This window comes from Macrobrachium nipponense, chromosome 31 (assembly GCF_015104395.2).
Source record: "Macrobrachium nipponense isolate FS-2020 chromosome 31, ASM1510439v2, whole genome shotgun sequence".
In the NCBI taxonomy this organism is placed as follows: Eukaryota; Metazoa; Arthropoda; class Malacostraca; order Decapoda; family Palaemonidae; genus Macrobrachium; species Macrobrachium nipponense.
Window position 1 is genome coordinate 42,549,054 of NC_061093.1, and position 20,956 is coordinate 42,570,009.

Here is a 20,956-nt window from a genome sequence, read left to right on the forward strand (position 1 = left end):
AATTTTGTTTTTCTTTACTTCTATAATTTATTCCATGCTTTTCAGTTTGTTTCCCTGTACTGAAAGAATTGAAAACTATCTCAAATATAGATATTTAATTTACTTTAAAACATAGGACAGCCAAGATTATAGTCCAGAGACCTGGACTGTGACATATGTCTCAATATGAAGTATGATTAAAAGAATCCCATTCAGTAAGATAGGACATTAAAAACTATAAGCCAAATAGTGGAAAATATTTCTAGTTTCTCATCCAAAACTTTATATCATTCATTGTAAAAGTGACAAATCATCATAAAAATTATAAAATGCTTTAACTTTTACGAAATATACATTTGGTACAATACAGAAAAGTATTTATCTACACTCGTGCAAAATTATGAAAGGACTTCTTAATGACTAAATACAATACTGAAAAGACAGACACAGTAGTTCTTGAAAAATATTACTTTAGCCAGGCTGTTTAATAACATGTGGTGGTTTGAGGAACCCTTTTTGGATATTTACGCCCCATGACCAAAGCAGAATGTGACAATTTGAAGAACATCATATGCATTGCTAAAAAAAAATTGCAAAACCTTTCCTTGTTGAACTATGCATCTCTGAATAGTTTTTTCATAAAAATTTCTTATTAAAAAGTTAAAATTATACAGAAATGTTTTACAGTTCTCTGAATAGATTTTTCATAGAAACTTCTTATTAAATAGTTTTAAAATTATATAGAAATGGTTTACAGGTATCTTACTTAAACAGCCAACATTATATACAGCATGAGATTAATTAAACAATAAACTGAATCATACTTGAAAATTAAATGCCCCTCATAAAATTTTACTTATGTATCCTCAATAAAATATAGGAATATAAGGCAGTGCGTTTGGTTGCAGAATCAAGACATGAATAGAGGTAAAGTTGCTAAAATTAAAAAAACAGACGAAAAAGTGGGAAATTCATTGCAGAAAACAAATGCTTATCATAGTACTCATTTGTGTCTAATTTAAAATAACTTAATACCATTAGTCACATAAATTACAAAAAGCTAGAGTTAACATGTTAAAAGGTATAACAGTAATGTACCTCATTATCATCTTTGTTTTTTGTATTTATTACCGACTTCATTGATGCCTGGACTTTTTCTCCTTTTCCTCTATTGATCACCAATATTTTTAATATACATACTATTATAATTTTCTCCACTTCACCATTCAGTAGACTAAATTTATGATAAAGGAGTAGCCACAAGACATGCCTTCTCTCTCTCTCTGTTAGTTTCTGATTCACATTCTCCTACGTTTTCTTTTCTGCCGCTTTTCCCTTTTTACAGAAAATTGCCAAGGACTGCCCCCAAATCCGAAATTTACCCGAAATCTGCCAGAGAGAAGAACCGAGGCAATAAAAGCAGGCAACGGAAGGAAATCTCTCACTGGCTCGTTCCCTGACTCAGTCACCAGCACACAGCCCTGACATGTGCCCTTACTCTCCATGCGCTGCCCCTGGACCATTGCTGCCCAAATTTGGACGAAGTTCCCGCCTCCATTGGCACACTAGAGAAGTGGAATTCAGCGATCAACTTACGGTAGTGTGGGTTAGCAGCAGTCACCTTGCATTTTTTTCTGTATTTCTTTATTTCCTTGTCTCTGTGCTTGTGCAATTGTTCATCGTTACTCGTCAATTCCCCCCACAGCTGTGCTCCCTTGTTCTATAAGCTACTCTGATCTAAGAGCTTTGGTACCCTTGAATGTGGTGTAATAGTGCTCATTGCTCGACTTTCCGGCAATAGCAAATGCTATGAAATTTACTAAGGGAAATAACAAAAATTGGGGTCTTTGTTTCACACCCTCCCATTCAATGCAATAATGTTCTAAGTAGTAATTCATTTGTTTCCTTACCCGCTGGGGAAATTCTGAGAATGTAAGATTTATATTAAGCATCTTAAATATTGGCAGCATCACTGCACGTCCAACCCTTTGCGTGTTGGGCACGTTTTTAGAACATCCTGTGTTACAGACATCCTACCACACCCATCATTGCAGTGTGATGTGGACCTCTCATTCCTTGTAAGAAGCTTTGGCTTATATTCGCACTGCAATCCCCAAACATGTCAGCCCCTTCTAACACGTGTTCCAGTGCTACAAGCAACTGTTTCCAGTACTAAGTCATACCTTGAGGGTCATTAGTGCCCTTGCTGGTGTCTTGCATACATAAGTTAACTAGAGTGTAAATATATCCTCTGTAAATCTGATCTTTAGAGCTTTCCTTACACTTTACCCTTAAATTTTCATCTTGGCCCTCAGTCGCGTGACTTCTATTTACAAATAGAGCTCGAAAGGGGTCTTTTGAGCAGCCGGACGAATTCTTATCCCTTGTGCAAGGCCCCCCAAGTCGCAAATTTGTAAAAATACACACCAGTAGAAACAATACATAAAGATTTTTATTTTAATATTTACTGAATTTAACCATGGTTTGTTTCATTCTTGTTAGAAAACATTTTTGAGAGAGAGAGGCGAAGGGACCTTTTTGACAATCAAGAGAAAGAAAGAGCACCCAAAGACAATTGTTCCCCAGATTTGCACAGATATTGTCAAGTTTATGCTACATACTTTTCTTTACTTTTCAAAATGTAATTTTTTCAGTCATATGCACAGCCAGTAGTAAGTAGGGGAGAGACTGGGGATAAGTTATGCTTTCTGATATGGTGAAAAGCACTTCATATTGCACTTTAGTACACTTGAAAAAATTTCATTAGCATTTCTAAAATACAACCACCTTCACTATCCACAGATTGATATCATCAATTTTCCCAGTTGTCAGACTTTTTATTTTTATTTCTATTTGTTATTTGAAGTTGAAGGATGTTTTCAGTTATAGGTTAGTTCTAACTCTATTTGTTTTCTTCACACATTTCCTTATGTTTGAATTTACACATAAGCAGAAATTATGTTCCCTATCTAAACTTAGGAGCAACTTTAATATCATAAATAACCACCATACACAATATCACTTAATATAAATTACAAAAAAGTGCTTTGTGAAACTTCTCGGTAATGCATCATTAAAAAGTAAGATTGTAAATGCACCTTTAATTGCATAAGTATATTTTGTACCCTCCACCCCTTTAATGAATACTAGAATGATTCATATCAAGTTTGCAAAGAAAACTTCTTAATGCATAAATTATACATTTCACAGCCGTTATAATGGTATTAAAAGTACTTACTTCATTACCCTGAAGACCTACTATACAGTTAGAAAAAATCTTGCACTACCAAACTACACAAATGTTTTATGACTTAATTAAACTTGAAACCATAACAGACATTCTTCAAGAAAATTTTGGTTTCATCATATAAAGCATTAAAAGATAAGATAGTCTAGCTAAACAAACCTTAATTTTTACTAAAATTCATATCCTCAAGACATTCCTTACAACTAACAAACATCCTGTTAAAGTTTGTGACTACATTGGAAGAACAATTCACCTGAATTTAATTTCATAACTCAAAATGCAAAAATAATATCTTATAAACAATGCACTTACACTACTGGCATATAAACTTGAGAGATTTGTGATACAGCAGAATACATGAGCACCAGATAAAATCTTAGACAAATGATTTCAAAGTTCATCTTTTTCTAATTTCTTCTTTTCTTTTTCTAAAGGAAATCCCCAAAATGATGAAGGAAACCCTAATGCATCTCTTTCTCTTTTAGCAAATGCAGAGAAAGAAGAAATACAGTTACAAATATAATGATTGGAGCGACCAAGTATTGCCAAGTCAACATGTGGATCAGAGGGTTCACGACGATGCACACTGACCTGAAAGTTACAGATTTTGAATTATATATGGTTCCACAGGAAAGTTCTGTAAGTGAAAAATGTTAGCTTGATCCTCTGATTAAAATACCACATTCAAAATAATTTGTATTTTTTATAGGATACAAACCCGTACTTTCAAAAATATAGTACTACTCAGTGCAAAGCATGCTGTAGGCTGTCTGGTGACTTAAATAAAAAAAAAATAAATGCCTAATGGGTAGGTGTATGAGGTTCACGCCCTGTGCTTATGACGATCCTTCTGCTGGTTGGTCTGTGATGAGCCATATGCTTCAAGTATTACCTCAGGGTTCTGACTGGGCAAAGAACAATCTCATCCTTATTTCCCCCTCATAGTCTTTTAATGATGGGATAGATAAGTGTTTGCATTCAGTCTGGCACTGCGGGATTCTGGGTCTTGGCCACAAAGTCTGGGACGAATTCTAGAGAGATGTAAGACTACCCCACAACATGCGTGATGTTGTATTACCAGACGTAGCTCTCCCACTCTCTTGGCCAATGCAAGGGGGAGGAGGAATATAGTCTTTAACATCAGATCCCTATCAAATGCTTTCTTGAGAGATTTGAATGGAGACCTACTTAGGAAGGAGAGGACTTGGGTAACATCCCACTCAGGAGACCTTAACTCTTTGTGGGGGGGGGGGCCACTTCACATAAGTGTTTGATGATGGCGGACAATTCCCAGGCATTCAAAGGGTCTCTCTCCCATGGCCTGAAGATATGGGCCAAGGCAGCTCTGCAGCCTTTCACTGCAGTGATGTAGTCTTCTGCAGATACACCAAGAAATCCACTACCTCCCTCACTGTGGTCTTTAGTGGATTGTAGTCCTTCTCAAGGCACCAATTGCAGAAGACTGGTACTCTGGCAGATAACCCTCTCACATGAGCTGCTGGATAGCCTCCAACCATGAAGCCAGAGGGAGCCTACTGCTTTTTGGTACCTCCTGTTGCACTCCTGAACCAGGTCTGGGGCTTCAAGAAGTTTTCTTGGGACGTATACTACGAGGTGGAGTAGGTCTACGTACATTTTGGCTGCAGTCACGGGTGCTCTCAATGTAATCAAGAGTCCCTGGAAGATGAAGAACTTACTGATGACCTTCCTCAGCTGACTGAACGGTGGGAAGGTGTTCACAACCATGTTCCCTCATGGGAACATGCTGCTTCCTGCAGCACTGTCCTTTGGTTGGGGACTAAGGAGCAGTACAGGAGGAGCTTATGTGGTGAACAGATTGGTTCTTGGTCCCTGCCATAGTTCCAACAAGGGGTTGGGGTCCCTGCTATAGTTCCAACAGGGAGTTGGCCACTCTTTTGATGTAGGGGCCACTCAAATCCTACAACTTGACCTGCCTTGTATAACTGGTTAGTAATGACCTCACCTCGGACATACCTGATGGTCAGATCCAGACTCTGGAACTTTAACCATTTGTGTCTCCAGTACCAGGTAGTTCAACTCTGGGAAGATGGTGTCCCCTCCTTGTTTACGTAGGCAACCACCGTGGTGTTGTCACCCATGGCAACTCTAAGTTAGCACATGAAATTTAATATAAAAAACATTATATAATTTATGACTTCCTTAAATTAATATAAATACATTTTGCTTGACCGAAGGGTGGTGAAATGATATTTGAACTGTGCGGCTCAGTTAGCACGCTTGAAACACCGAATTTTGAGGAGACTGGTATTGATGCACAATAACTTATAAATCTTAAATGTGCCAATTTTCTTTTTAATATCTTAAAAAATGTCAAAACTGACAAAATGGCATTGTATTGATTGCTTTGAAGCTATGAAAAACACTGTGTATTTTTAATTCTGTTATGTGAGTTTATTTTTTATTGCATTTATTTTGTTTTTTTGTGGTATTGTGCAACACCACCTTCCAATTGTATTGGAATAATTTTAGAGAGGTTCACCTCTTTCAAAGGTACACTTGGATTAAGGCTTGACTAATACATTCAGCTTATGTACTCTGATTTAGTTTTCAGCAAGGAAATGTAATGCTGAGACAGAAGAAACAGAGAATGATTCCCGAAAATGCTGGAGCTCAAATAAAGTGTGTGAATAGAAGCTAATTTGTACTTATACCCATAAACTACAATTACAGCCAATTGAATGAATGAATGCGTATGAAGATCTCATGCCTGTGATCTCAATGTTTTGTGTACTTAACAATGTGGGAAATTATTTTTGTATACATGTAAAAACAGACAGATTGGAAATAGATACCCCTGCAAAGATATAAAAGATTTTTTTTTTTTCAAATGTTGTTTGTGGGCTTAATCCTCCTTGTAATTGATGTTATTGGAAGTCAAATCTTCCAGTGCAATATCAGCTCTCAGGGAACAAAAGAACTTGCTTTGGTGTTAACAACAATTCAACAGACACTTACAATTGTGGAACTAATGCATTTCGTATTAATATGAGGAGAGATTGTTTACCTTCTGTATTGTGCATGAAAGTGTTATGAAGAAAAAACTGTCTACATCTCTTAAAAGCTTGCACTTTTGTGTATTACCTGTGTAGTGAACCTGTGTTTCTCTTGGGAGGGAAAAGCAAAATTTCAGGCCCATCAGTTATTAAGAATTAGTGTACAGCTTCATACTGTTTTTTGTACATAAAGTAGCTGTATAAGGCTTGTGTTTTAGTTGTCACCTTGCACAGCGTGTTGTCCGCATTCAATGAACCTGTTCCTTGTAAGCTTCATTGGCAGCAGTGTGCACCTTCAAACAACTCCATACCTCTACAAAAACAAGAGAGAGGAGGGTGTCATTCCTTGAGAGGTAGTCTGTAGTCTATAACCATCTTGAAGGACACAGACTACCCAGAGCTCTGCTCCTGTCTTTGCATCATTGCCAAACAGTATGAAAGGAATCCCCTTACATCCCTTCTTCCCCTTGAATCCCCTTTCTAAGCACAGCCAGAAGGGATGAGAAGGCTCCTAACCCTTTCTCAAGGAAGAGGAAACCTAGAATTCTTGTTATGATTTCATGGATGGGTTGACCTATTATGACATCAATGGCATGGCTACCCCTAACACTTGGCTTCTGTGTTCTTCAAAGCCCCAGAGGACTCTTGACATGTCAACAGCAGGAAGAGGAGCTTGCTTGATCTACTGAACAACAAGTTTGATCTGCTGGACAACAAGGAACCTTCTGATCTGAAAATCAGACCATTCACCTTATCTAGAGCACCACAGGCAATCTAAGACCATGGCAATCTGAATGAGTCTTGCTTTATTACACCTAAGAATGAATTGTATTACATTCTTGCCCTTTACAACTTCACTATTCTTTCTCAGATGCATCCATGCTCATGAAAACAATCAAACTATCAAACATAAAATAAATCCATAGATAAATTTTAAGACATACAGCAGAATGAAACTAGATAATCATACTCTAAACCAGTCAAAGGAAAATTGGTAATTGTCCCCTTACCTACCTACTTCCATTCACCTATATACCTTGTTACCAAGTTTCAATCACTGAGTATATTTTGTGCAGAGCAATACTCAACATTAAAGGTTCTGGTTTGTATTCCCTTAGGAACAAACACAAATAACTTATCATAAATCGAAGAATTGTTAAGAAGGAATGAAAACTCACACCTGAAAATTATTCTAATTTTTTTATAGAATTGTTAAGGGATGAAAAGCCATACCTGAACATTATCCTATTTTTTTTCTATATAACAATGACATTATTATAAATAACAATATTTAAAAAATAATTAAATATTCACAGAACCTGATAACTGCTATCACAATGTTTATATCTACAGGCACTCAGGTTATGACAGAGAAACATTTCTAACAACGCATTGTAACCTGATTTTTTATGTATGCCAGAACACACCTAAATAAGACCTACATCACCCACCTCGCTAATGCAATAGCAAAGTCATAATCTAGGACATCAAAAAGCAACATTTCTATGACATATATGGACTAATAAAAACACATGAAGGACAGTTATTTAAGAGTTTATGGAGACCGCACCATAACCCAAAAATCACCTGCATTCATTAAACCAACTTTTTTATTCCTATGCTAAATTATAAACCCATCATATCCATTTGGTAAAGAGAATGATAGTAAATACCTATAAAATATATACACCATATATAATTGTATGTGACCAATATTTACGTAGTTCTTTATGTTGAATAAGTTCATAATAGAACTATAAATTAAAATCAAATGTAAATATAGCCCAAATTTAAATCTGGGAACCTTGGGACCAGGCCACTGCTGGACCACAGAAAATTCTGAAATAACAGAATAAACCCCTAAAAAATTAAGACCCTATGTAAGCATACTCTTGCAAGCTAATTCCAAATACATATAGCCAAGTTGCCAACTTAGCCTAATACATGGCAAAGTTCTGACACCATTTTTATCATTTACAGCTTCATACTGTATAATTTTCTTTAAATTAGTTAACACATCCAGCCTACATCCCTGAGTTAGCCTAACCATAAGTGAACTATGTACTGAACTTCTTATTCATTTATTCTGATTGTAGAAGGTAATGCCATGACAAAAATGAAGAATGAATTTCGGCGATCACTCAGTGCATTCACCGTCAAAAAGTAAACAAAGCACACTGACATCTATGATCTATTGAGGAAAATTAACACAACATTTGCTAACAGACGGGAAGGACAGAAACATTTTCTAGTATAGATAAAGACATGCTTTCACTTCTTACCTCTATCATCACCTGATCTCGTGGGTGGCATATCAAATGGGTAAGTATATAGCTATATTATAAAAGGTCTTTCAAGCAATCTAATAGTAAGGAATTCATGCATTGCCAAATGTCTCATTGTTTTGATTAAAAGTTTTGACTTGGCAGACCTTTCTCAAGTGGAATCTTTAAAAAAAAATATATTAGGCATTTAAATTTAATATCGAAAACATATCTGACTTCACACATTTTCATAACTAACAATTATTTTCCTTAAAACAGAAGACATATGGCATAATCTTTACTGTCAGGAAGTTGAAAACAATATGTGGCGCTGCCCTTGTGGCCGCTCAAAGAACTAATGGCGGCTGATTCAAAATCAAGCTGACCCACTGGAGATCCCGGACCACAGAATGTTAGTTTTAAGAGGTTCAACTGTATTTTGTATTTTAATCATATAGTAGTTAAATACCAGCAGTAAATAAAAAAATAATATTGAAATAATTAATGGAAATTACTACTAGGAAACTTAACCAGACCACCAAATTAAAATATATAACTCTTCAAGGGCCATAGGGATTGTCTAGATTCCTAGAATAATTAAATTTTTATCTGAAGCAATTTGATAAGATGATAAATTGAAAACAATGAAATTCTCAAAATTTCCTTAATTATACAGCTGAATTTTCAGCAAAAGCTTAAGTAAGGAAGCACTGCCCTCTCAACCTAAATCAGCAGCAAAAACACTGTAGCTAGTAAGGAAGTTATCTACTGGCAAAGAGACCAGTGAAGAAGTTATCTAAAGGCAAAGAATCTTCACCGAGTTACTTATCACCCTGACAGAAAAAAAATTATGATGAAATAAGTGAGCTAACAGTATTGAATGTTTCAAATCTTTTAAATGTTTGCAAGATATTCTTAAATGTTTGCAAGATATTCTGAAAACAGTCAAGATCTGGGGAATTCTGTTGAGGTGTATACACATTCAAAGTGAGACAGTTAACTGCTGTGTACAAGACCATCCGAAGGAGCATGTGCAGGCCTACCAATGCTACTCTTTTGACTGTTAAACAAAAGACTTGACTGTCTGCAATATTTGAAACCCATGAAAATGGGCTAACTATAATGGACTTGTGATGAAACAAACATTTATGCCATAGTATTGTGTTCACAATCAGTAAAAAAATTTCTGTCAATTTGGTCCTCTACAGGTATGACTCAAGTTAAAAGACAGGTACCTCCAACAGAATATGGTCTGCAGTTATTTCCCATCCAAACCAGTTTTCTAAAACATTAGAGACGGATAATGACTTTACTGCAGTAATTGCTCTATACTTAAAAATGCTCAAAACAACATGAAATTATTTTAAATATTCCAGCATAAAACATGGAATTCTGAATTAATTTTTTGGGTACAGAAGGGGAAGTATTTTTTATTCACAAATATATTTGTTAACAGAATTCAAAATCATTGAACATCAAAAGCAGCAGAAATAGTTTTCAATACAGAAAATTACACAGAACTTACCTTCATCTTATTTAAGGCTTTAGATAATGGTTCTATCATAAAATCATTGTCAGAAGCAACAAACACACTCTTGGCTCCAACAGACTTTATAACACGTTTCAGTTTTTTCACAATGGTGCTCTCAGACGGTAGGCAAAGTTCCTGTGTAGCCACACCATGTTCATTACGGTAACCTAAGCACTGGGGAGCAGCAAAAAAGTTTGGACTATGTTCTACATGCTCACAAGCTCTTTCCTGAAAAAGAAAATATTTATTGCAACACCACATAAAACCAGCAGTGTTGGTAGAGTTCTGTGCATTTGCTCACCATACTTTCTTTCTCTCTCATCAAAATCAATGTCAATATAAACACTGCACCACAGAGAGAGTTCATAATTTACCCTCATATGATTTATCATGTGTATGCATACTCATGCAGGCTACCTTATGGGATAGGCTTACTCATCAATTTGACATAATAAAAGCACAATCCAGTCTGTAACTTGAATTAAACTTATTTAAAATCTTATGCTAGTATATAAACTTTAAAACAATTTCTTATATTTACCCTACAATTTATTTTTGGCTGATCTTTTGCAAACTTGAGTATAAATATATTCATTGTCACTGTCCGAGTTATAAATCAGTGGCAGATGAGATGGAGGGATGTTATGAATCTGAATGGGTATTATGAATTGTTTTCAGTTATACTTGAGCTGCAATTCTTTTCCCTAGTAGAGCTGATATTACAATGAAAATATTTTTACTGCTGTTCTAACTATGTTTTTTTCACATTTTTTTTTCAAACTGTAGCTGTATATTTTGATACCATTAAATAATTGTAACCACTAATTTTATATTCTTTTTATTCCCTTCTGAAATTGGAGGAGGTTGGAGCTTATATGCCTGGGGTCTTACATGCAATCAAATACAGTAATTTCAAGATACATACTATATACAGCCTGTGAATATTATAAATACAAGCAGTTCCCAGTTATTGGCGGGGGTTCCATTCTGATGGCTTAATGATAAGAGAAAATTTCTGATAACCGAAAATTGAGATTTTCGGGGATTATCTGTCCAAATAACTGGACTGGCAGCTTTGTTAGGTATGTATGGTACCAATACTCTATTATCAGCACCGATACCTGGAAACCAGCGCATTTCGGCGCCAACAATCAGCAATTTTCAGTGTAAGACAAGCCCCATAAAACCGGATCTCCAATAACCAGGGACTGCCTGTTGTTTAATGATGATCTATAAATAATTTTAAAATTAAATTCATACTACATAATGAAAGGAACCATCTAGCCGAAGAAAAAAAATCAAAACATATTGGAACTTTGTGTATGAGAGAAAATAGAGCACACTATATTGTAATAAACTCTTTATCAGTTTGATTCATAACTTACAGATTTCAAATATTTTTTTGTGCTTTGAAGTGACAAAATTGTTCTTAGTGTTATGTTTAACATAATCAACAGCAAAAATAAGGTATTACATTAATTGTCTGACAGAGTAATCTTTACTTCAATATTTATTATTATATACATTATAATTAAGCAGTTTAACCTGAACACTGAGGTATTTAGCTATCATAAGGCTGGCTTGGGGAATTTGTCGTCATTAATGATAGAGTTAGACTGGTTAAGTAAAATCTACCTAAATATACCCACTAGGGACCTTTTCTAAAATCAACTGATTCATCTTCATAATTTTATCTATTCCTTTCTCCACCCTACAGAGGATGAGCATACTGAATATTTTCATCATGATATGATTAAATAACCAAATGTTTTCTTTTTCATGTAACTGATAAGAGATATCAATGTTGACAAGTGAGATCCTATAACAATGGTAAACAGTTGTTTATTTTTTTACACCTGCATAACATATAGAGGCATATGACTGATACACTATCAAAGACATCCAAAATTAAATAAAAAATCAGTAAGTCAAAATTCTAAGGCCTCAAATTAGCCTCTGCTTGAGTCACACAGGTCAGAAGGTACATGACAAAGTCCAAATCCAAGTCACCATATTTAAAGTCCAAAGATAATCCATTAAAGCTATATAACAAGCTTTAATTATCAAAGATTTTGACAATATTTCCTTAAACTTGTCTCCAGAATGTTGCATTTAGTGTTGCTTGAAATTATGACAGTCACATACAAAATGCGTAACAGTTAAATGTTGAATTATACATTGCACAGAAGTTATGTAAACAAGTCTGATAGCTAACATAAAGCAATGGCAGATGACTGAAATTCACAAATAATATAGTATGTATACTGCTGTATACAGAAAGAAACTTGTCTCGATGAATTCATATTGGTGCTACCTGAACCACAAGTTACAAGGTACTTCACAGATGTAAACACTCACTCTAGAACCTTCCACACAATAACCATATATTTCATTACTTTCCTGCATACACATTAACACAACTGTCTTCAATGCTGACAATTCAAAGGTTTTGACTTTGAGTTATATGTATATTACTATACTACATAACAATTTTCATATGTTTACCTAAGCCAGATCTCTTCCTTATCTCTCATATGCCATACTCGATTTACTTCAATGAATGGAAAATTTAAAAAAAAAAAACTTACCAAACAGAAGATGTTTCTTAACATTATATTTTTTATATAAAAAACTTACCCAATCTATTCCATTTCTTAAGTGTATCCCAACAAAAGGACCTCTTGGCAATGTTTTAATGAACTCCAATGCTTTATTTGTTATATCCTCATTCCACAACAAATACTTGTGCAAGTGACGATTACTCAACTGTACAGGAAAGCTAGCAGGAGCACCAGTAAAGGCCAACACTGTAATGGGATAACAAATTTAATATTAAATAATATATGTCACTTAAATATCTGGGAATATATATATATAAATATATATATATATTTAAAGTATAAAAGGCCCATTAAAACACTCTGATTTAAAGCTAAGGACTATATTTTGGTGGGCTGACTTCCACCCTCATCAAGTAATGAATGACAGAAGTTACATTGGTGAAATATATAGTGGGAGATATGCCCATAGGTGATGTCTGGGGTCACCGCTAAGCAGACGTTGGTTCTGTTAATTGTCTTAATCCACTTCATCGTTGCCTTAAGGAAGATATTGTCCACATATATGGTCAGAGTCCCAGGCTCCATTGAAAAGGTTGACCCTATTATCTTGTTGTTTTATCAGTGAAGATTCTATCACCTGACATTTGTATCGACAGCTGCTCTTGTATAAAATTTGGCATGAGTTTCAATCTATGGTGTGGTTTGTGTTATTCATATGATGGAAAATTGCCGAACTATGTTGTCCAAATCTAAATGAGCGCTTTTGTTGAGTTAATCTTTCCGAGAGAGATTTTCTAGTGAATCCATAGTATGACTTATCACAATCCCTCAAGGGGATTTCATAAACTCCGACGTCTTTAGAAACTGGTTTCTGTTGAACGTTAATTAAGGGTTTCCCCAATGTATTCGGGTAAGTGAAGATGAAAGGGTTGGGTTGGCCTAAGGTTTGTGTGATCTCTCATAAATTATCCACACAAGGATTATGATTTTGTTTGTGTATTTTTCCTGTTCTTTGTTTTCTGTGGGTTTGTAAAAATTGCTCTGCTTTATGTATGGCTTTTTTCTATTATGTGCTTGGGGTATTTTAATAAGATAAGTTGATTTCTGATTGTTTCAAGTTCTTTGTTAAGAAAATCTGGGGAGCAAATTCTGAGGGCTCTAAGAAATAAGTTACTTGCTATGCAGAGTTTTACTGAAATATCATTACAGCTGTAAAAATATATGTATGAAAGTGAGAATGTCACTTTCCTGTAGACAGTGAATTTGTAGTTGATATTGGTTCTGATGATTAAGACATCTAAAATGGGAATTTGGTTATTGGTTTCCCATTCTACTTTAAATTTTATGCTCAGGACCAAGGAATTTAATTTTTGTTAAGACATCACAATCGGTCCACTCTCTTTTCCAGTATGTTAAGATGTCATCTACATGACGAAACCAAATCATATTGACAGGTTTGATAGGGTTTATAATTATGTTTCAAAATACTCCATACATATATAAGTTTGCTGACAAAGGACTGAGCGGATTCCTCGTACTGCAACCGAATTTTGGATGGTAAAAGCTACCACCAGAGGAAAAAAGTTATCACCAAAGGAAAAGACATTATTAGTGATGCAGAGCTCTACAAGCTGTATTATTTTATTCAATTCTATGGGGAAGTGGTCAGCAAAAGGCTCAAGTTTATTTCTGAGGAATGTTAATACATCTTTTATGGGTACTTTTGTAACAAGGGAGTCAATGTCTAGGCTGAGAAGTTTTACATTATGTATGGGGCTATTTGCCTAGAAATATTTTATATTGTTTAAAGAGATCACAGCTATAACTCCTGTGTTTTGGAGAAGGAAAACCATTATTAGGTTCATTTAGTTTGTGTTTGTTTGGTTATTCTTACTTCCCAACTAAACCTACTACGTATTTGCTTAAGTTCTGACACCAATTTTTATCATTTTCACTTTACCATTTTATAACTTCATACTGTGTCATTTTCTTTAATATAAAGTGTACTTTAACACATTTAGCCTACATTCCTGAGTTAGCCTAACCATAAGTCAACTAACTTTTCTCAGAATCTGCAAAATATTATCAGTTACATACTTTCATCTCTAAAATTTACTATCTTCATAATTATCACTACCAGTTTTTTCATCAATAATTTGATTGTAGAGTTATGAAAAGATAGAAATACAGAATGAACTTCAGCGATTGCTTAGTGCATTCGCCATCAAAAAGTAATAAGGCACACCACCATCTATTGAGGAAAATTGACACTAAACATTCACTGAGGAGGAAGGAAAGAAATATTTATACTAGCATGGATAAAGATTTATGCTAACACTTCGTACCTCTATCATCATCTGGTCTCTTGGGTGGCATATCAAATGGGTAAATACGTATATAGTTATATAAAAGAAATTAGGTCTTTCAAGCATTTTAAGAGTACGGAATTTGTGCGTTGCCAAAATATGTCTCATTGTTTTAATTAAAAGTTTTGACTAGGTAGAGCCTTCTCAAGTGGAATCCTTAAAAAATATATCTAAGCAATTAAATCTAATAGCAAAAACATATTTGACTTCACACATTTTCATTACTTACAATTATTTTCATAAAAACAAAAGCTACATGGCATAATTATTGCTGTCAGGAAGTTATAAACAATATGTAGAGCAGCCCTCGTGGCCACTCAATGAACTAATGGTGCCTGATTCAAAATCGAACTGAACCAAGGGAGTTCCCGGACCACAGAATGCTGGTTTAAAAGGTTCAACTGTATATGTTTAATGGTTTTGTCTGAATAACTTGCTCTGTGTTACAAAATGGAACAGTAATTTACAAACATTTAAAGCATACTGCAGTAATGTACCATTTTACAAACAAATATATATTCAGACACTCCAAACCTTACTTGTAAGACTGCTAATTTTCATGCATCTAAATGCTTATATAATTTAGATGATCTAAAGATGAGAAAAATGACACATAAGCTCATAACCAATGAACAATAAATAGTTATCAAAATCTGGGTTCCTGTAAGAAGTTCATGCCAAAATATTTTAAGTACAGTATATTATTGTTATCCATTAAGTATTTTTCATAACTTTTATAACTGGGACCTTTAGCACATACCTGGCCAAACATCAGCAGGATATCTATCAATCCATTTCCTGGCCATATCTTGATGATGTACATCATATGTAAGCGGTCTGTAAATCTCAGATCCTACAAAATCTATGTTGAAAGTATCCCAAAAAGGACCAAATGGATTACCCTCCTTGGCATTACATCCTTCTGAGTTATATCGAGGCATGTAACAAAAAGCTGAAAGAGAAAACAAATGGGTGAATATGCACAAAAAATGGCACACCATACAATGCAAAAATTACTTGGTGTTGCAATAGTGTGATATGTGACCTGCCAAAACTTTTTTAGTACCAAATACTTTGATAAGTATTTGGTGTTTAAGGAAACACGAGAAATTTGTCCTTATGATTCAAAAACATCTCCCCTACAAGCATACAACTCATAATACTAAAAAAATCTGAAGACAAAATGGCAAAATGCAAGATTTGTAGACAAAATGGCAAAATGCACTATCTGAAGAATATAAACAGGTTCTCAAGCATGTAAGACAATTCCATGATCTACCAAATGAGCCAAAATCTTCAAACTGCTTCAAATTGGACCTATTGTGCATTAAACTTTAATAACATTGGCTTGAAAATACAGTTGTATTTTAAGGTCATAAAACTTGTGTGGAAATATAAGCTTCAATAGTTTAAGCAACCTGACCATGGGCATTTGCATCACAATGGCCCACAGAATTGATCACAAAACTATATTTTATATAGCAATGTCTGAATTATGTAGAAATAAAAGGTCTTGGATGTTGATGTTCTGTTCTGACACTTGTGTCTGATTTGCAACATACTTCAGAACTGTTGATTTCACGGTTTCAGAAGCGCATTTTACTCAAGTGTACTGTCATTCCAAGGGCTCATGGACATAGGTTGCTAAATTCTGTGGAAGACTGGTTACCAAAATGGCAATAGTTCAGGAAGCTCACTCCAAAGATTGTTTAATTTTTGTTGGTGATTATAATACTCAGCAGACTTAATGGCTGAGCTCAAATACTGCCACAGATAATCATGGTGTTTTTGCTCAAGATATCGACACTATTATTTCTGATTTTGAGCGGGTAATAAATGAACCAACACACCAATCTGGCAGTTATCTTAGCCTTGTATTCACAAATGTTACTGGGATTGTATCTTGCTGGTGGAGTAGGCTTACTGGTGGGTTCATCGAATCATTATTTGATAATGGATCAAGTTGATGCTACTTGAAATCTCAAGCCAATTGGGATGGTATTCACCCTGATCTTATTGAGCTCAGCTAGAGTGATATTTATAGAAATCTGTATTCATTCATTAATTCCTAAGGTTATCTGTATTTCAATGTACAATACTGTGTTTCTTCCCTCTGCTTTTATTTTACCTACTGAAAGTGTTTGCACTTTACTGTACTACAAACCCTATAAGATTAAAAGCACTTACCTATTCTCTTATCAGGAGGCCATAACATAGGTCCAATAGTTTCCATAAATTCTTCCATCAAAATAACCCTATGAAACTCCTTCAGTGGATCTACCTTGAAGTACGTGTTAAAAGGCACCTGGATCTGAAATATATTAGTATTGTAATTTTCAAAGTTGGAAAGAATGGACTCATTAAAAAATTAACAAAAAACTGACAAGTACGACCTTCCCTCACTAAACAAACATTGTTTACATATACAAAGAAAGCATATTCTACTGTTAATGCAATATCAAAGTAACCCATGGGAGTGATTAATACATAAATACAGTAAGAGACTTGCTGTCTAGGAAATTAATAACAGGGAATATAGGAAACATATGACTGATAAAATGAAGTTTGCACATAGAGGCTGTCTATTTAAGGGTATGCTGCGTTTAATTTTTTCAGTGTTATACATTATTATTCATGGTTAGATTATACTTGGTGACTGACTTTAGATGGTCTTAAATCATATATACATTTACCTCAAATAGTACTGCGTATCTATTACTAACTGGACAAAATAAAACTTACACAATAATTATAAAACTATTTACGACCACAAACCAAGTTTCCTTTAATTTCTTTGCTGCTTCCTACAATTATAATCTTTAACATAGAAATGGCATGCAGCAAAACTATCGAAAAATTTTTGTAAAACTGTAATATTGCAATTCTGAAACTTATGCATTAAATTAACATAGAACTTTGATTAACAACAAATGTTTGGCCATTTATTACAGTTCTCCTAGAAAATTTTTATAAGTCGAGTTGTATATGAGCAAGAAAATTTTTTTGCAATTATGGTAAGTTTTGAGAATAAGCTATTTACGTATTGTGTTCCTTGTCCACACCAAAGTCCATTGAGAGAGACATTTTACATAAACGGAATATACATAAACGGAATAGTTGTATTCCTGTGGGAACACGTAACAGTTGCATCGTGTACTATTGGGAGTGTGGCAACACATCTTAATATGTAGCCTATCTGAGAGAGAGAGAGAGAGAGAGAGAGAGAGAGAGAGAGAGAGAGAGAGAGAGAGAGAGAGAGAGAGAGAGAGAGAGAGAGAGAGAGAGAGAGACTGTCTGTATGTGTGTTTGTCCCTTCTCCCAAATGACTGTACCTAGCCAGTTACAAAATGAACCAAGTTTGGAACTTTCACGAGGCATTGTTTGTGATGAATTTACAGTAAAGTCAAAGGTTAAATATGACTTGACTTTGGGTACTATTTTTTAACTACAATATATACAAGATAGGCACTTGATATTCGGCATGCATAATTCACTAACAAAAGCCAATGAGCAAAGTTAAATCAAGGTAATACTTAAAGACCCAAAGATCAAACTTTAATTTAAACCTGATCATAACTTTTGAACCAAATACAACAGAGGCATACTCAACTCAACTAATGAGGCTAACATGCACCGTACCAACAAGGTCAAGGTCACAGAATTCAAAGTTCGAATAAGAATTTACCCCTAGCCATACCTTTACAATCTGAAGAGACAAACTTCATATTTGGCATCCATCAGACTTCTGAACCTGTGTAATGAGGTCAAGGTAATACTTGAGAAGTCAAAAGTCAAATAAAAATTTAACTCAAACTCTCACTTTTGAGCTACATAAGATAGACACTTTGTATGTGGCAGTCACTTGTGGTAGGCTAATCCCCTATACTCTGTTTTTTTTCATCTGTCCATCCGCCTGTGGTGTTTTCGTATGGTAACACTGCATCCTGGGCTTTAGATAGTTCCGCTATGTGTAAGTTTTAGGTAAATAAAAGGATATCTGGGTGTACATTTGCAACCGAAAAATGTTTCAAGATTTACTGTATGCGAATTTCACCGTTAATATTCGAAATAGGATATTGTTATTAATGTTGAATGTAAGCTGAATGTAACTATCTGAAGCCCAGGATGCAGTGTTACCATACGCAAACACCACAGGCGGATGGACAGATGGAAAAAACGAGTATAGTGAAGCCAATGTTCACTGGGAGATCAAGGTCAAATATGAATTAGAAATCAGCCATAACTTTTGAACTATACACAATAGACTTTCTATCTTGCATGCATAATTCACTGCTCATGCAAACATGCAACAAAGTTACACAATAGACTTTCTATCTTGCATGCATAATTCACTGCTCATGCAAACATGCAACAAAGTGAACACCATACTTAAATTACTTCATTATCTGCATGCATAATCAAGTAATGAAACTGATGTGCAGAATGAGGTAAACATGCAACACCCTAAGGTCAAAGGTCAAATAAGAATTTATCTTCGATACTGTAAGCAGCAGTCCTTTTTGACATGCATAACCCACTGAGCTAATGAATATGCTGTGTACAGTAAGGCCAAGATTAGGATAATACCTACAGTTCAAATACGAGTTTAATCTTGGATATATTTATTGGAATGTACAATCTAGACATTGTAGTTGACACAAAAAATCCATCATCATGGCTGATGTTCAGATGAGGTCAAGGCCATACTATACCAACATATCTCAAATAAGAACTTAATCTTGACCACAATTTAAGAACAATTTGAGATACAGACTTCACATTTGGCTTGCATAATCCACTATTGATGCTGATGTGCAAAGGATTGTATAGGCAAAGGTCAGACAGTACTTAAAAGGTCAAAGGCCAAACAGGAATTTTACCTCATCCATAGCTTTTGAATTAAATAAGATAAAGACTTCATATTAAACATGTGTAATCCACTGACACACTTATGTACAGCACATGGTTAAAGTAATTCCTAACATAAAGGGCCGATGGTTTGTATCTATTGATGATATCAATATACAAACAAAGTATACTCAAGGTAAAATAGAACTTAGCCCTGAGAGGAACTTTTGCACTGGAAAAAAAATATACGTACTTCATACTTGACAAGAATAATCCAAAAATTATGCCAATATGAGAGCTGGGTTACATCTTAGTTAGATGTCAAAAGTTATACAGGAGGACTTTGGCCACAATAATTAAAGGCTATTTTTCAGCCAGGGCAACATCATGCACTTTTCTAGCTGCTAAAAAACACATTCAGTGTTTACTTACTGACTTTGTCAGCCCTGGCTTGTACTCAACCCATGGCGGTAAAACAAGCGTTCGGTTAAGACCATGAGCAAAGCCTAAAGCTCCTAGAAAATGATCAGCCTGGTTTCCAAACCGACCTGAAAGGGAAATAAATTTCATTTTAAGCCTCCTGCAAACATGAATTGAATACCACCCTTTTTTTTGTCCTATGCATTTTCTGCTTCAATTCATAACTGATTTAGGTCACCTATGTCTTATCCCCAAGATGTTCTGAACCTTCCTATTGGTATCCATTCATCTACATAATACTTTACTAATAGCTCCTCTCTTTTCGCCTTCTATAGCAATACCTGCAAAGTCATTACAAGGCTATGAATTTCTTGTTTAGGGCATACAATTTCCCCCTGCATTAAATATAAAATGTTTACTATAAAAATCTTTTATTATGCTTAAAACCAGAAGGGTGAGATAACTACCAAAGTATTCTGCACTAAACATACATAATTACAAAGTTGTTAAATGTGCCAATAGTGACATTTTCAGAATGTCATAACTCATAAGGCTTACCCAAAAGATCTGTTTATAAAGGAAAGCTGAAAATTGGTGTAAGGTAGAATTAAAGATGTTGGACAGCAAAGTATGTAGTTACAGATCAAAGGGAATAAATGAAAAGTAAAGATAAAATGCAATGGAGAATAGGACTGAAGAGATGCT

At 34.8% G+C, this 20,956-nt stretch overlaps 1 protein-coding gene across 4 annotated transcripts in view; it reads right to left on the reverse strand.

Moving 5' to 3' along the window:
• Nucleotides 1–220: 220 nt before the first annotated feature.
• The window catches only part of LOC135206915 (GDP-fucose protein O-fucosyltransferase 1-like), a 30,539-nt gene continuing 9,803 nt past the window's right edge, over nucleotides 221–20,956 (reverse strand). For 2 of the 4 annotated variants that reach the window (XM_064238404.1, XM_064238403.1), the window contains exons 2-7: nucleotides 20,264–20,379; nucleotides 17,171–17,294; nucleotides 15,744–15,935; nucleotides 12,694–12,863; nucleotides 10,051–10,284; nucleotides 221–3,817 (exon numbers count right to left, since the gene is read on the reverse strand). In XM_064238404.1, coding sequence (XP_064094474.1) covers nucleotides 3,617–3,817; nucleotides 10,051–10,284; nucleotides 12,694–12,863; nucleotides 15,744–15,935; nucleotides 17,171–17,294; nucleotides 20,264–20,379 — 1,037 coding nt within the window. In that variant the 3' untranslated portion in view covers nucleotides 221–3,616. The remainder of the gene's footprint in view (nucleotides 3,818–10,050; nucleotides 10,285–12,693; nucleotides 12,864–15,743; nucleotides 15,936–17,170; nucleotides 17,295–20,263; nucleotides 20,380–20,956) is intronic. The other 2 variants (XM_064238405.1, XM_064238406.1) reach the window with 1 other exon arrangement.